At 42.1% G+C, this 15,660-nt stretch overlaps 1 protein-coding gene across 2 annotated transcripts in view; it reads right to left on the bottom strand.

Moving 5' to 3' along the window:
- MYRFL (myelin regulatory factor like) overlaps positions 1-15,660 on the bottom strand; it is an 872,690-nt gene that overhangs the window by 410,799 nt on the left and 446,231 nt on the right. For both annotated transcript variants that reach the window (XM_085652512.1, XM_085652513.1), the window contains exons 9-10: positions 4,628-4,738; positions 2,352-2,442 (exon numbers count right to left, since the gene is read on the bottom strand). In XM_085652512.1, coding sequence (XP_085508638.1) covers positions 2,352-2,442; positions 4,628-4,738 — 202 coding nt within the window. The remainder of the gene's footprint in view (positions 1-2,351; positions 2,443-4,627; positions 4,739-15,660) is intronic.

Genomic DNA, 15,660 nt, shown 5'->3' with positions numbered 1-15,660 from the left:
ATAGGACAGTGGGTCACTGCTTCTGTAAGAGAGCTTCTTTTGTTACTTGTCGTTTATAAGTCAAAATCCTAATATAGAACATTGAGCTATTAACTGTCATCAAAGAGCTGCATGCAAACTGCAAGGTATATGTTAGAGCTATATGTATTTTTTGCCCATTCTTTCATTATCCTAATCTTGCCAAAAGGGTTCATTTGGGTAGAAAACAATTCTTATTATTAAAGAGAACCCCTAACAATGGTGTTATGTTTTAAATTCTGAATTTGTGCTTTAAAGAATAAGGACTCTTAAACTATATTGCCTACCAGTATTGATGACATGTCACTCCTACACTACACCTTGTAGTCCTGTCTAACGTAACATTTCCTAAACACTGATTTACACACATATGATTGCCTCTGAGCAATGTGTGTGTGATTTTAAAGTGCACAGACACCTTACACTGGTATGAGTGGTGCCATGAAACGAAATTAATCTGAGAGACAGTGGATATGGAGACTTGAGGGGTACTGTTAAAGGGTGCTAATGAGGGAATCCATGGCAAAGGTGGTCGTTGGGGGAGAGGGGGGGCTCCAACACGCATTGTCGCACAGCGCGCCCTGAGGAGTACCATACTTGGATTTTAGCAAAAGAGGACAATTGATTATTTGTCGTGGCCAGGATGAAATGTCTTGAGATTTGAATAATCATGCAAAAAGAAAGAAAATACAATTACCTTGTGTGGTCCTGAAATGGTAAGCATCCTGCCACACGTGTTCATGATCTACCCAAGCAAATGAAACTAAGGAACACATATCTACTGAAACCTATGTAGGAATTAGGAATCAGATGAAACAAGGATATATTTTTATCTCCCGAGTGGCTAAGACACAAAAATGGCCTGAGCTGTGGTAAGAATTCTCAGAACCTAAACAGTGAACTGAATGGGTAAGGCAGATGAGGGGCATCTCCCTCAAACGGACCTGAGAATGGAAACAGAGTATAGATTTTACTGTTTTATGTATCGTTTTCTCCTCACCCCTTTTTTTAGCTTTTGATTTCATGTATAGATACATTTTAACCTTTGTATGCCTTATGTCAAAAGTGATGATACAAAAAATATGCAGTGTACATTATGACCTGTGATTAGATATCTCACATGAAGACTCATGCTCCAACTGAGATTGCTGTTTCTTCACCGTTGTTCATTGGAGCACAATGTCCCTTCTTAATCGAGTGCATTAGAAAGGAAGGGCGGCTTGCTGCTCTTCGACAGCCGTAGAACATAACTTATTGTAAGGTCAATATGAGGCCTGTGTCAATAATGCATCCGAGGCGTATGTGAATGATACTTAATAAACAGATATATTAAATACGTTTCAGCGGGTGCATTGCTCACTCCTATACACTGGACCTGATCTACGACAATGCCCCAGAATATTTAAGCAAAGGTGGGTGGCAGTTTTGTTCAATAATTTACAGACGGCATGTGGTGTAAACTGGCAGGGTAGAGGTGGACATCAGTATGGTGGTCTGCGCCATCATTCTCATGCCCCTCCTTCCACTAGTGGCCTGCAGGGCTGTCTGGTAATACTTAGAGCTGCTAGACTCCAATGCTGGGTCTGCCAACACCAATAAGATCTGCTGAATAGCCTGAATCTCACCTCACCCTTGCACTCCTGTGCATGCATGGAAATGCAGGGAGGAATCCAGGCATTCCATAGTGTAGAGAACTATGAAAATCTCTAGGATTATCTTCACTGTGGTGCACAAACATCCTCCAGCTAAGAGGACTGTCCAGGATTTACTGTTTGCCAAGGCGCAGTGCTTGCGTATATCAGGAAAGGGATTAAAGAGGAGTCCCAGAGTGTGGTGCTGAAGAGATCATTATGCCCTTTCTTAGAGCTCAAGGACGCCTAGGTTTCGCCCAGCCTGCTGCATAAGTGCGGGAAGCCAATGGGAATCCCCACTTGAACTGCTGAGTTAGGGTAGAGTAGTCTACTGCCAGCCAGAGCCGGCTGGCACTAACACAAGCCCAGCACTGTTCTGGAAGAGGAGAAGGTGGGTACTACTAGGTACCCTTGCCTGTACACTGTCTTTTAATGTATGGTCTGTGAGCGGGTGGTGGTCCCTTGGCGGGTGGAGAATACTGAATCCCTCAACAAAGGTTCTACAAGCTGTGGGATACAATGTCGCCCAACTAACTCAAACTATCGCCTTTTTTTCTTCCTGAACACATTTACAAAGTATTAATCACATGTTCTATGATGGGAGGGCAGGTTTTGTACAGATGTTGCTCATAGAAATATTTGTGGAACATCTCTTGTAAAATACACAGGCCTATAAAACGAATAGCGTTTTGAGATACATACCCGCACTATGATTCTGTCGGAGACACAAGCTGCCAGTAAATATGAATGGTCCTGAGTGGCAGCATACAGGCCAACCACCAGCTTGAAGTACCTGGAATAAATTAAATTAAAACAGTCTAACCACATCACATTCATTTCTAAAACAGTGCAAGGTATTTATCAGTGTTTGCTAATTCAGCTGTTTTAAAATAGCATGTTTTCAGATTAATCTGCAAGTTTTGCCTCACTGAATAATACCCCATGCTGAATATTCCTAGCTGAGAAATTATTAAGAATGTTAAATGTGCCAGTGCCTTGCCTGCTCATTTCTTGTTCTGGTTCCGAATAGTGCAATTTGTGAACACTTTCAAGAGACTTCATGTCATTATGTAGACCCGCAGAAATTCGAAAGATTTCGTGTCCAAACACCCAATGCAACCAAGTACTACTAATATAGGGGTAACTTCCTCCACCGGATCATGCACCTTGAAGGAGAAACAGTCTGTGACCATGAACTATTCTGCAGTAGAGGGGACTGTCTTCAGCAGTTGTAGAAATGAATGAGCTATTGGCAGAAGCTTCTCAGGAGTCAACCAAGAAGCTAGATTGAAGGGTTTAGTCAGGGCCACTTTGAGGAACATCTTTTCCAGGGTCACTCTTTATTAATTAATACTGCAAGACTAAGGACACAGCGCATTAGACTGCTACATAGAAACTGACAGTATACACAGATTACCACGTCACGCCATTTGGGGGATTTGCTAGCTCATTTAATAATTTACATATTCCTCAGTCTCCCTCTTTCCTCTTTGCTGAAGTATGCCTGTGTCATTTACTATGTTCTTTCTTATGAGGTACTTCAATGTCTCTATGACACCGCCCATAGTCGCGACGCCACACACTATCCTCATTCTGTCTCCTGAGGATATGGCCTTCAGAGCTGCCCAGGGTACCTGACAGGAGACCTCATTGATGGTTTACACATGTAACACTGTGTCTTTTTCTTGCTGCTTAACCCTATCTCTGTTAAGGCCGGTGCTCTCTCTGCAGCTGCTCCACACTGTTCCTTAACGCTGAAACGATTAAATGCGGTAATAAAAATGATTTTTCACATTGTTCATTTAATTCTGATGGTGGTGTACAATATCATAAATTCCATTTGACACTGCAACCAATTTTTCTCCGGTTCAAACGCCTGAATTTATATGGGGATGCACTTACCTTAGTTATATCCTCTTTGTTCATTCTCTCTAATTTAATGTATGTCATAAATATTGATACTGGACCTACAAACCATGTGCACAGATGGTGTATCATGATTTGTCGCAAAATAAGCCACAGTCTATTTAATGTGGTATACTGTAGAACGGTAGACTGTGCACTTGACATTACATATAATTCATCCTCTGTGTAATAAATGCTGCACTTGAACAAAAGTATGAAAACTATAAGGAAACTTTTTCTTAAATGTTTTTTTTGGTGCCTAGGGGGACATCATAGATGAACATTCTTGCTTTTTACTATAACACGCACAATGTAGGACTGTTTTGAAGAGCAATATTCCATCTGTAGTCATGCTGGGCGTGATTTTTCATGGTACCACCTATAGCTTCTTAATGTGTTCTAGAGGGACCTCAATGGGGTAGAGGTATTCTGATGGTGAATGTTTGTGGGGAGGACACCTTAGGTTGGAGAAACAGAATACATTATACAGTTTTGTACTAGAAGGTTGTATGATGCACACATAACTCACAGTACCCGAGGAATTACATGAGGACCTTATATTCTTTCTGACACCTCACTGCTTACAGACTTATTTCTAATCCAATGCAAGATAAGTCAGATGCAAACAATTGTGAATGGGTGAATGAATAAGATAGTGAGTCCCAGACAATAAATAGGAGAAATACAACCTATAACATAATATAAGCAAGAATCTGCTTTTTCCCGAGGTCCTAACAGTTCCAGATTCTCATTTCAATGCAGGGATCGCAGTTGGCTATGCTCTATACTAGAGGTGCGCTCTACCGCTTGAGTCCAAGACTGAGCACACCCACCACTAAAAGGATATCATTGCGGGCACAGTGATTCAGGGCATTAATACGAGCATTAGTATTCTCGTTTGAGTCTATAATTTCAACAGCGATCTAGGAACCACTGATCTATCCACTATAAATCGTTTACTGCTTGGGTTCAGCCAAAAGGCCTACCTTCTACATCATTTCTGCTAAAAAAAAAAGCACCAGAAAAAAACAACCCCTATTCCAATCTGGTTCTGAGTGCAAACTAGAAGTTACCTTTGGTCCGGATTTGGTTTGCCCTTCTTGCGCATGTTATTAGCCGTAGTCTCACTGAAATGCAACCGTCCCAGTGTTACTTTTGTAACCTGGTCTCCTGGTAAATCAACTCTGCAAAACAAGTAAACAAATGGGTTTGTGCAGGAAGCATTCTTTTTCATTCTCAATCAATGATGTTTATAATCAACAAATGTTTGTCAATTACATGGTAATTGAAATAAGCTTACTCTCAATCCGCATCCAAAGCTGCAGCCAACAAAGGTATCACACAACATCACAACCATAGTTTGCATCTGAGATACTTAACTATTTTGGAAAACAGCCTGAATTAGAAATCTAACTTCATCTCCAGAAGTGGAAGAAAATTCCTCCGGGAACCCACAAATTAGGAGAGAAGTGGCAGAAAGGGGGTAAGGAAGAGCGGGCAGGAACGACACATGATGGAAGGAGTAACAGCCTATAGACTTTCAGTACACATATGCAATATTTTCACACAGTCTGCCACCCACTAAACTGACACGGAGAAAGTCTGTAGTAAACATACTCTAGGCTACTTTTATAGACTTCCATAGGGCATATGGTATGACTTGGTTCGACAAAGCCAAACGGCACATTTTCCCGCAGTTCCTATGGCATCCTCACAGGGACTGAGATGGGTGCATAAGATATTTACCTTGTCAGTACTGGTCGGCAATATATACTCCTGACCTTATTTTCTATTTGTCAGTTACGAATGCGCCACCAATACGTTCGATGAGCCTGCCTCTTGTTGACAGTTCTACCATAATGGCCCTTACATCCATGTACAATCCTCCACTCAAATATTCTGGTGGTCCCCCTTTGAATCCAAGCAAGATCCTTTAAACTGCAATCACATATAAGGTGTGCTATGAAAGTTTAACCACGGACATATGGATACTATCACGTGCAAAACACGCTACCTTTAACGTATAGGAAGTCCTTGCAAGTGATGGAGCAGGTAGTGCAAAATTTTGTATACCTCCTCTATTTTGCATGAAAGTATTAATTGAATAACCTACTAATAATAATGTATTAATGGTGTGCTGTGATTTATTATAACTAACCATTTGCATACACAAATTACACGTGGGAACTTGCTATTTGCATGAAAAAAAATAACTCTAATAACTAAAATACGTACGCATATTAATAGTAGTATATGTGGTAATTAGATATCGCATGATTTATGTTGCTTTTGTGACGTTTGCATCTTCGTGGAGGACCGTAAAGGTGAATATATTGCTTTAAATGTCGCTATATGGTAGGAAAATACTAATACATAAAAGGATTAGTAAGGGTATAACATTAGTAGCATCATTTCTTTGTTTTAATTGTCCTTTTGTGTTTGTTTCGCTTAAGTTGACGTTTGGGCCTATTGAAATATGGCGGCAGAACCCGAGTTCAGAAGTGGCCACCGTGTCGTGAAGCGCGAAGTCTACTGCGCAGACTGGGCTGGCTCCGTGAACTTCCTAACGACCTCTAAACACCCTATCCCTGTCAAGGATAGGATATTGGTGGATTGCCAAGACCCCGGACGTTAGAAACTTGTATTAAAAAACAATGGACTCATACAAATAGAAGACGAAACTTTGCAACAATCAGTATTGGATCATCACCGGAAAAGTATCAGCAAAATCCATGTGAACCTGGACTGACCAAAAATCGGACGCTTGCCCCAACCAATAGAAATCATTCTCCGCCCAAAAATGTTTCATTTTATCCTGAAATTCAGCCGCGGTGCGTCCATTGGGGCGTAGGGGCGTAGCCCCACCAGCCACTTGGACCCGCGGCTGCTCACGTATGCTAGCAGTGCAGCGCTGTCAGTTTTCCTTTCCTTCACAATAGCGTGGGTGGGACCGGCCGATGAAGGGGGTGGGGCCGGGGGCGAGCACTCCGTTTGAGTGACAGTGCACACACTGAAGGCCAGCGGCGCGTATGCGCATACTCGAGTTTGGGTTGTGACCAACCCAAACATGCGCACTGTCAGCCAGTCAGCCACTACTGGCTAGGAGAGCGAGGGAGGGGGACCCGAGAGGCCGAGGGTTGCTTCATGCAGCAGCCCCCGGTCTCTCCTATGGGCGAGCCCTATCTGTGCCCACACGGTGCTGTAGCCAATTCAGGCGCTGCTTATGTTGCAGCGTCATCTTGATTGGCTGAGAGACACCGCGCAGCCTGCAAACCAGGCATTGGGTGCCACGCAAGGTATGGCCAATCACTGTGGCTTATGCGAACAGTGATTGGCCATCATCGTTAGCAGGTGCGCACTGGCAGTCTGTCGTCACCGCGCCACACACACCTCGTGGCGGTGTACACTGTGTGGTACTGGCTGGCTGCTGCTGCTGCTCCTGCTCGTGTTGCCAGGTGAGTTTGAATTGGAACTGTTCCCAGACGGGCTGAAGTGCCCGGCGGCAGGGCTTCGAGCAGTTGGTTTTATTCATTCTATTCCTTCTGCTTTTTCCAAAATTTGATAAAGTTCTCAAGATCTCAACTGTCGGGTCATTTTGTAACCGTAAATATGTGAAAGAATCCATGATATGTTCCTCAACATTCTTCAGGTAAATGCTTTTGTCCATGACGACTAAAGGGCCGCCTTTATCCGCTCGTTGCAAAATTAACTGCTGGTTTTTGGACAAATTTCTCAAAAGTCTTAATTCAGTTTTGGAAAGATTAGACCTGCGCGTTGATTGGAGGTTTAGTGCACTAAGATCTTTTTTTATTAATATTTCAAAGGTGTCCAGCATCTTATGTGAGATTGGTGCAGTGGCCCAGTTAAATTGCAATAAAGCGCAGGAGGGTACCCACGAGTTCCTGTCAGGAGGCAGAAAAGCTTCCTCGATGCTTAAAGTTGTCTAGTTCTAGGTGGTTATAGAATACGAATCCTAGGGTTCGCGCTTCGTGTCTCGAAGAGAACCCCTAACTCGTTCCAGTAGAGAGAGGCGACAAAAGGGAAAGAGTTGAATATTTATGTGACTGAACTTTCACTTTCTGTGACTGTATGAGTGAGAGGCTTGGACTCTGGGGGCTGAAGTCGGACTACTTCACCACAATAAATCCCTCATAATGACGGGGGCATTCCCAGGGCTACTGCATCCATGTAGTAAAGGGTCTGTTAGGTACTCCCAGGATTTTCCTCTTTTTTTGTTTTTATTGTTGTTTTCACCTTAGTTCAGTCATAATAGCCCCACATATTATTTCTAATATTAAGAACATAATTATGCACTTCTCTGGGAAGAAGCAGCAGAGATGAGGCTGGTGTAGGGGCTGCCCCCCCCCTCAGCAGCAGAGCTGAGGCTGGTTAAGGGGCTGCCCCCTCTCATTGTGCAGTTATAAAAATGTAACAAGGAGCACAAGCAGAGATGTTTTTAAATAATACAATGATTTTGGGGGATAAGTCTCTTAGGAGGGGCACAGTTTTTAGGATGTTTTTTCAAGCTTATAAGGGACCTGTGCCCCAGATGTCCGCACAAGGCCCACAATAGGTTTGTTGTCCTGGTGATGAGAGAGTGAGGAGTCCAGGGGAGGGCGGGCTCTCAGTGATGGTGAGAGAGCAGTTGGGCGTCACCGTCGGGACAAGGTGCGGCGGCGATATATTGAGGGGACGGCAAAGATCAGAATACAGTTTATTTGCAGAGGGATGGGTTTTACATACAGTTCAACTGAATAATGCAGTGATGTGATTTGATATCAAGTTTACACACAGACAGCACCAGGAACGTGTAAAGTTTACTCACAGCAGACCTCCCGGTTGCATCATCTGCTTACTATTTTTAAACAATAACTTTCAGCTATTAAAAGTAAAAAAAGAACGCCATGATTTTATGCCAGTCTAAAGTTTATTGGTAAATGATGGGCACTTTATTTTTCTGTTCTTTTTGTGAATATTTACCTAAATGTTTATTATATAACAATGATAATCTTATCTAAAACATGATATACTAGGAGGAATGACTGGAGAGTGCGCGAGATTGTCTGGTGAGGACTGAAGGGCTCTGGGCTGAACTTATTCAGATACGAGCAAAGGATCCGGGCAAAAATCTTTAGCCTGAAGAGGTTTTCAGGTGGACCGACATTGAGGGCGCAGGATTTCCTTAGTGAGGTGAGTCTTTGTTCTCTGTTAGTTTTGTGTTTATTTTTCAGATTCCTTGGTGCGAGTGAGGTAGCTCAGTGGGTCGAACACTTGGCACTAGATTTGTTCGCACCCTGCTGCAGGTCACAGGTTCGAATGGGCCCGGAAGTGGTTTACCAAACCTTTCAGAAGTATAAGTGAACCAGTTGTCTGAAAGAAAGTCAGTGATTGAAGCGTCTGGGGTTTGTGCTGTGTGTTGAATATGTATGTATTGGACACTTCCTTGTAGATTTGGGATCTGGCTTTCTAACGTCATGATTTTACATTCAGGTACTTGGATTCCTACATTTTTTAAAGAAACTTCAAACTGCAAGTATCAGAAAGCAAAAACCAGTACATGTGGGACATCTCAAACCTCAAGTTTTGTTTATGTGCACAAAAGGCATTTAGGGAGCAGCGTATTTTTACAGGGGAAGGGAAAAGAGTGCTGGCATGCCTGCACCAGCTCTCCCAAATGTATTCTGGTTACTGTAGTTCATAACAGTTTAAGTACGCCCAGGTAGAAAGTGTTAACCGTTAGCGTTAACGCAGCCAGTGCCTGCATTTCTGGATACTGGTTTATTAGTCACTTTGTAATTTGTCTGTAGTGAAATCCTATAATTCGAACGAGAAATACAAAGCCAACCTTTCTGACAATCTATCTTTCAATTTTAATGCTTACCATCACTTTACGGATGCCACTGAATTCATTTATGAGGTGGCTTGTATTTGATTTCTAGTTATTGTTTTATTTTTATTTTATTTATTTTTTACAAAAAGCAATCCTGCTTTGTATGCTTGAGTTTTAATGCTGTCCGAGCAGAACCCCTAAAATTACTGAGGCGTGTCTTTATGTAATTGTTTTATATTTGAAAATATCTTTCCTATTCCTGATTATCCCGTAACATCGCTCTCAGTTAATCCTTCCCGGGGACTTTGTGGGCTCCTTTTCAGCAGACTATGTCTAAAGAGTGGATCAGCGCATCTATTAATAAATGGGTGAACATCTTTTTGCAGCCGTGAGCCACAGATCACGTAATGACATTCTATGACCAATGCATTGCAAAGCACTGCAATGCATAGATCATGGCTTCCTTCTCCTGTGCAGATTCCCTCCTCCTTTACGTTTTTCCATTTACATGCCCGGCTTTGCTTATGTTTTTCCTGGTATTAGGTTCTATGAAAAATTCAAAACCGAGTTTCTTCAGCCGTAGCTCAGCCTATCCAGGCTTGCCTGTGCACAATTTCCATGATTTAACTTTAGAAGGGCATCAATATTTTAAACTTATTCTTTACATTTTTACCAGTACAAACTTGGACTTAGCTGGATAAGTATCACAAAGTTGCTTTGGGAAGGCTTCTCTAGATATCCAGTACGTAATGAGAACTTTACCAGACTTTTGCCTCTAAGCCAGCAATTTGCAGCACAATATGGTATGTGTCCAGCTCAGAATAAATGTGTCATGGCACTCAGCCGCATGTATTGCTTGAAATGGAAATATAGAAGTATAAGTACTTATTATCCCTAGTACTTGTTTGCTACAGCAAGTTCTGGTACTTTCTTGGTAAAATTACTAACTGTTTTACAAACCAAAAGCAGTGGCAGACAAAAATACGTCACAATAATATTGTTATCTTTTCATTTTCAGCACCTGACAACCTGAAACATTACCGCATTTTGGGGCAATTTTCCAGCAAACAACAAGAGGACCCCAACCTCCTTTGCTGCTCTCTCACCCGACCCCGGCTACAACCCAGCAAACAACAGTGTTAAAGGTAAGGAAACTGATGCTATATATTTTTTTACATGGGAGTTAGGGACATGTTTGTATGTGGTCACTCTCAAGGCCCTCAAGCAGTGTCTTTCAGTGCCTCCAGCAACCACTATGGCACAGAGAGGCAGGAGGAAGTACGGCTCTATTTGTAGCAGTCATTTGAGATGTATTAGGATAATGCACAAGATATATGTATAATGTATTTATACTGTAATTTGATATTATTGCACTGCACCTTATACGTTGTACTTTGATTATTGACAGGTTTCTTTAATATATATATATATATATTGGTAAGGCCAGCAACACACCATCATGAATACAGTACAAGAGCTGATTACAAAGTCATTCCAGTCACGGCCACTTGAACAAAAACTACAGATAAAACAATTAGGACCTCATCAGCCTGAAATAAACCTACAGCAAACTACCCAGGACAGAGGAAAAATGTCAAAACGTACATTCTCAAATGCCTGGTACACAAAAGCTGATTGGCTTACAGGGTGCCCTATAAGAAATTCTCTGTTCTGCTTCCCCTGCTTGCTGTTTGGCGGTGACTTTTCTTGGACACGGCAAGGAATGGTCGACCTGAAGCACATCGCTGAAAAAATAAAGAAGCATGCGCTCACAAGAAATCATCTGGAAAACCTGACAAGACTGGGAATGTTGGGGGAAGACGCACCAATTGAGCAGCAGATAAATGATGCGTATCGCAAATCCATTCAAAAACACAATGAAGCTGTTGATAAGAACAGACAAAATCTATCCAAGATCATTGATTGCATTCGTTTCTGTGGTGCTTTCGAACTGGCATTGCGAGGCCATGACGAATCAGAAACTTCCTCAAAACCTGGGATCTTCCGAGGCCTAGTGGATTTAATGTCAACCATAGACCAGGATTTGGAAAGACATTTAGCACATGCTACAGTCTTTAAGGGCACCTCTAATACAATACAAAATGAACTCCTTGACTGTATGCTCGAAATTATAAGAAGCCATATTGTGCAAGAGTTGCGAAACACAGACTTTGTGGCTATTCAGGCTGATGACACCACTGATGTGTCCACTCAAACACAGTCCGTGTTAGTGTTTCGGTACCTTGACAGTGACAGAAACGTTGTGGAAAGATTTTATGGCTTCACGCATTTAAGTGACTCTAGTGCAGCAACCATCACTGAAGCAATACTGTGTCAACTGGACTTAATTTTCCCGGACCTGCCTCAAAAACAAAAACTTAACGCACAAAGCTATGATGGTGCGTCCGTAATGAGTGGAAGCCTTAGTGGAGTACAAAAAAGAATTCGAGATGTGTACCCTAATGCTCATTTTGTGCACTGTTACGCCCACCAACTCAATCTTATTATACAACAGGCAGTATCAAAGATCAGAGAGACACAAGTTTTCTTTCAGGATATCGGAGGCATAGCAGCATTCTTCACACGTTTCCCCAAAAGAACAGAAGCCCTTCATGAGATTGTGGACAAAAGCGTACCAAGGGGATCCTCAACTCGTTGGAACTTTCACATTCGTACAGTCAACTTAATCTTTGAACAGAGGGAGGGTCTTGAGAAATGTTTTGTCGCCATAACATCCAGAGCAGACTTTGATCACACAAGTCAGAGTGAAGCCCATGGCTTTATTAGAACACTACAAGACAAAGAGTTTCAGTTCTTACTGTTTTTATTTCATGACATAATGATTCCTGTTGATGTGTTATACGATCAGTTGCAAAGAAAAGACCTAGATACTGTCTCTGTGAAAGCCAATACATCTGCATTTGTACAACAGATTATGAAAGTGAGAGATGGGGTTGAAGATTTAGAGAGCAAACTGCCGGAGCATTCTATTTTTGCAAACCGCAGACAAAACATCACCTCTCTGGTTCGAATTGGAAAGGAGATATGTGACATTGTAATTGTGCAAGCGAAAGAACGTTTTTCATTCACAAAACATTTGGTGAGTGCGACTTTATTGCAAAGTAAAGAGTTTGCACAATATGATGAATCTTCCCTGAGCGTGCTCTGAATCAGGCTGTGGAAGCATATCCTATGCTCAAAAAAGAGCAGCTGAGAACTGAGTTAACTGTACTCTACGGAATGCCTGTGTACCGGAAGGCCACAAGCGCCTTGACTTTGCTGAGTTTAATTCATAAACTGCATATGGAAAACTCACTTACAGAGACAGTGACTTTACTAAAAATTGTGATTACGACTCCAATGACAACAGTAGAAGCTGAACGATGTTTTTCAGCCTTAAAGCGCATAAGGACATTCCTCAGGAACACCATGCTAGAGGAAAGACTAAATGCTTTGGCGATGCTATCTGTAGAGAGCAAGCTAGTCCAAAAGATACCGGACTTCAACATGAAAGTAATTGACAAGTTTGCTACACTGAAAGACAGACGTGCGGATTTCATTTACAAAAAGTGAATGCTGCTACTTGTTTGTTGAATACAAGTACTTGCGTGGACCTATGTGAAGTGTGTGTACAAAGCTCAGCTCAACCAGAATCACGGTAACAGCGCATTGCGCTGCCTCTTTTATATTCAGTATATTGTAAGACTATTTTTCTTCCCCCGCCTTTCCTTGTTTTGTTTCCCTGTTTTACCCTTGCTTGCCATTCGTTACTCTAGAGTCTAATATTCAGTATGTTGTAAGACTGTTTTTCTTCCCCCGCCTTTCCTTGTTTTGTTTCCCTGTTTTCCCCTTGCGTGCCATTCGTTACTCTAGAGTCTAATAGAGTCGGAAGGCCGTAGGGGAAGACTGTGGACTTTTCTTCAAGTTCCTGACGCTCCTGCGGAACGAGCCTGGCAACCATTACACTGCTGTGCAACTTCTTCTACTCTTAGAGCTGAGATTTCCATGAGTCTTATAGTCTGAATTCAGCACCTGAGCATAATAGGACAGAATGTATGAAGCTCTGTGGTAATACTGAATAAGCAGCTACCTATGTTATGCCATCTATTAATGTAATAACTGCACTTTCACAATTGCTTTATTAACCTTGCTGCTTTCTCAAATTTGCTTGAAAATGCACGATTTTTCCTCTTTTTTTGCAAAATTTTCTTGGGGGGGTAACCCCCCCTAACCCCCCATTTGGGGTTCAGGCTCGCTCGCTGCGCTCGCTCGCTACGGTGCTGTATGCTAATTCGTTTGCGCCCCACCACTTTAAAATCTCACCCACCGCCCCTGCTGAAATTTATTATAAAAAGAGTAGTAGAATAGGGAGGGGCTAGCTACTCATTCGGCGGTTACTATGACTGCAAACCCTCTTTGACCCCACAGGCGATGACGGATGCTGGCACAACTTCTGGTCCTTTGACGATTTTTGGGTCGGTAACGTGCTGAGCAAAGGACTTTCGGACTCCGAGCTCTGGCCTGCTTATTTGGACAATTTAATGACAAAATTCGGTTATGCAGAGCCAATGAATTAGAGAAAACCCAGATAGCCAGAATAGGTAAATATGATGTTCTGCGATTTAAATAAATTGATCTAGAAATTCTAAACTTTTGATGAGACAAATGCTAATATTAATTACAATGACATTTTAGATAAACAAATATTGATTAACAGAACTTATGAGTTTGTGGTTGTTCGTTAAAGAGAATAAAGGTTTCTAAGTCTTAAATGTGTTTTAGCTGGTTCTAAATCACCATCAACCAATCCAACTAATTGGTCCGTCGACCAAGTGAGCGGAGTGCCTTGATGTTTAGGATTAGGAATCTATAGGTGGCGAATGTAAATGTATATTTTGTAAAGTAACTTTTCTTTCCCTACAGGTTATAAGGTTTTCACCCACATGTCCAGCGCATCGTTCCCCCTCCTGTGTGCAGACCTGTGAAAGAGAATGTGCAAGTGTTGGTGTTATGGGCCCCACCAATAAATACGTGTGTGAATGAGTTAGTGTGACGGCGGGTCTGCGACGCAGGAAGGATAACTGTGCTCTTTCTTTTTTCCCCGGTTTTTGCGCTGAATCAGTTTTTCTGGTAGCAGAATGATGGTTTTATTGCATTGGTTTGGTGATTATTGCTTATAGATTTGATTATTGCTTATTGATTTAAAATATTGATTATTGATTGTGGATGGTGGATAAGTATTGGTTTATGTATTAACACTCTATGTTGAGTCGCGTTGCGTTCCATGTTGTTTGACAACTTCTGGGATGTAGGATGTAGGAAGTTTGTGACGATTCCGTAGAAGGGCAGAGGTAAGCGCTGCTCTCGGGAAAGACGGGATTGTTGTTGCCCTGTAAGTACACGGGGAAAACATGTGACGATTGAAGTTGCACGACGCATTGTCTGGGTTTGATTCGGTAACATCGTTGTGTGTTGCCATTAGGGACATTTTCTGTATGAGATAAGTGTATGGTAGCGAAGGTCATCTGTGAAATTTCGGTCTTAAGTACCAGGAGTCCAAAAGGCACTCTGATTACGCTTATCACTGGAAAGGTAATAGGTGTTCTCTAAGCTTGAAAGAAGGGTAAAGTAGAGGGATGTGCTACTTTATTAACGAATGAAATATTCCGTAGTAGGGCAGAGGTAAGCGCTGCTCTCGGGACAGACAGGATTCTGTGTGAATGAACTACATTTTCCGTATGAATGTGTATAAATGAAATAGCATTCAGGTTAATTGTGAAACTCTGGTTTTAATTCTCAGGAGCAGTGGGTCTCCAACAGGTGTTTTATTTCTGGAGAAACGGTTAGCTAATGCTGGCTAGAAGGGTGAAGTAGAGGGAAGTGCTACTTTATCAACGGATGTAATGATTCCGTAGTAGCGCAGAGGTAAGCGCTGCTCTCGGGAATGATGGAATTCTTGAGAAAAAGGTCAAGACTATTCTTTGTTAGCGAAACAGACAATGGTGGCATTTTATGTCGTTACTAACAGAATTTTAGTAAAAGTGAATGTAAAAAGTTTGCCGATAAATATTGTATAGGAGGGGTCAGCAGAAGCAGGAGCAGCAAGAAAAGCTGACGTCAGAAAGACCGTGCTGGAATTGGACAGTCGGTAAGAGACATAGACGCTTCGCATTGGTGTGTTAGTGTGCACCGCGCTAGGAGTGGAAAATTACAGGGTGACGGGGACGCTCCGGATTGGTGCGTTAGTGAGAGTCGCGCTGAGATTGGAGAATTGCA

This window comes from Triturus cristatus, chromosome 4_1 (assembly GCF_964204655.1).
Source record: "Triturus cristatus chromosome 4_1, aTriCri1.1, whole genome shotgun sequence".
Taxonomy (NCBI): domain Eukaryota; kingdom Metazoa; phylum Chordata; class Amphibia; order Caudata; family Salamandridae; genus Triturus; species Triturus cristatus.
This window is presented reverse-complemented; position numbering and strand designations above follow the sequence as displayed.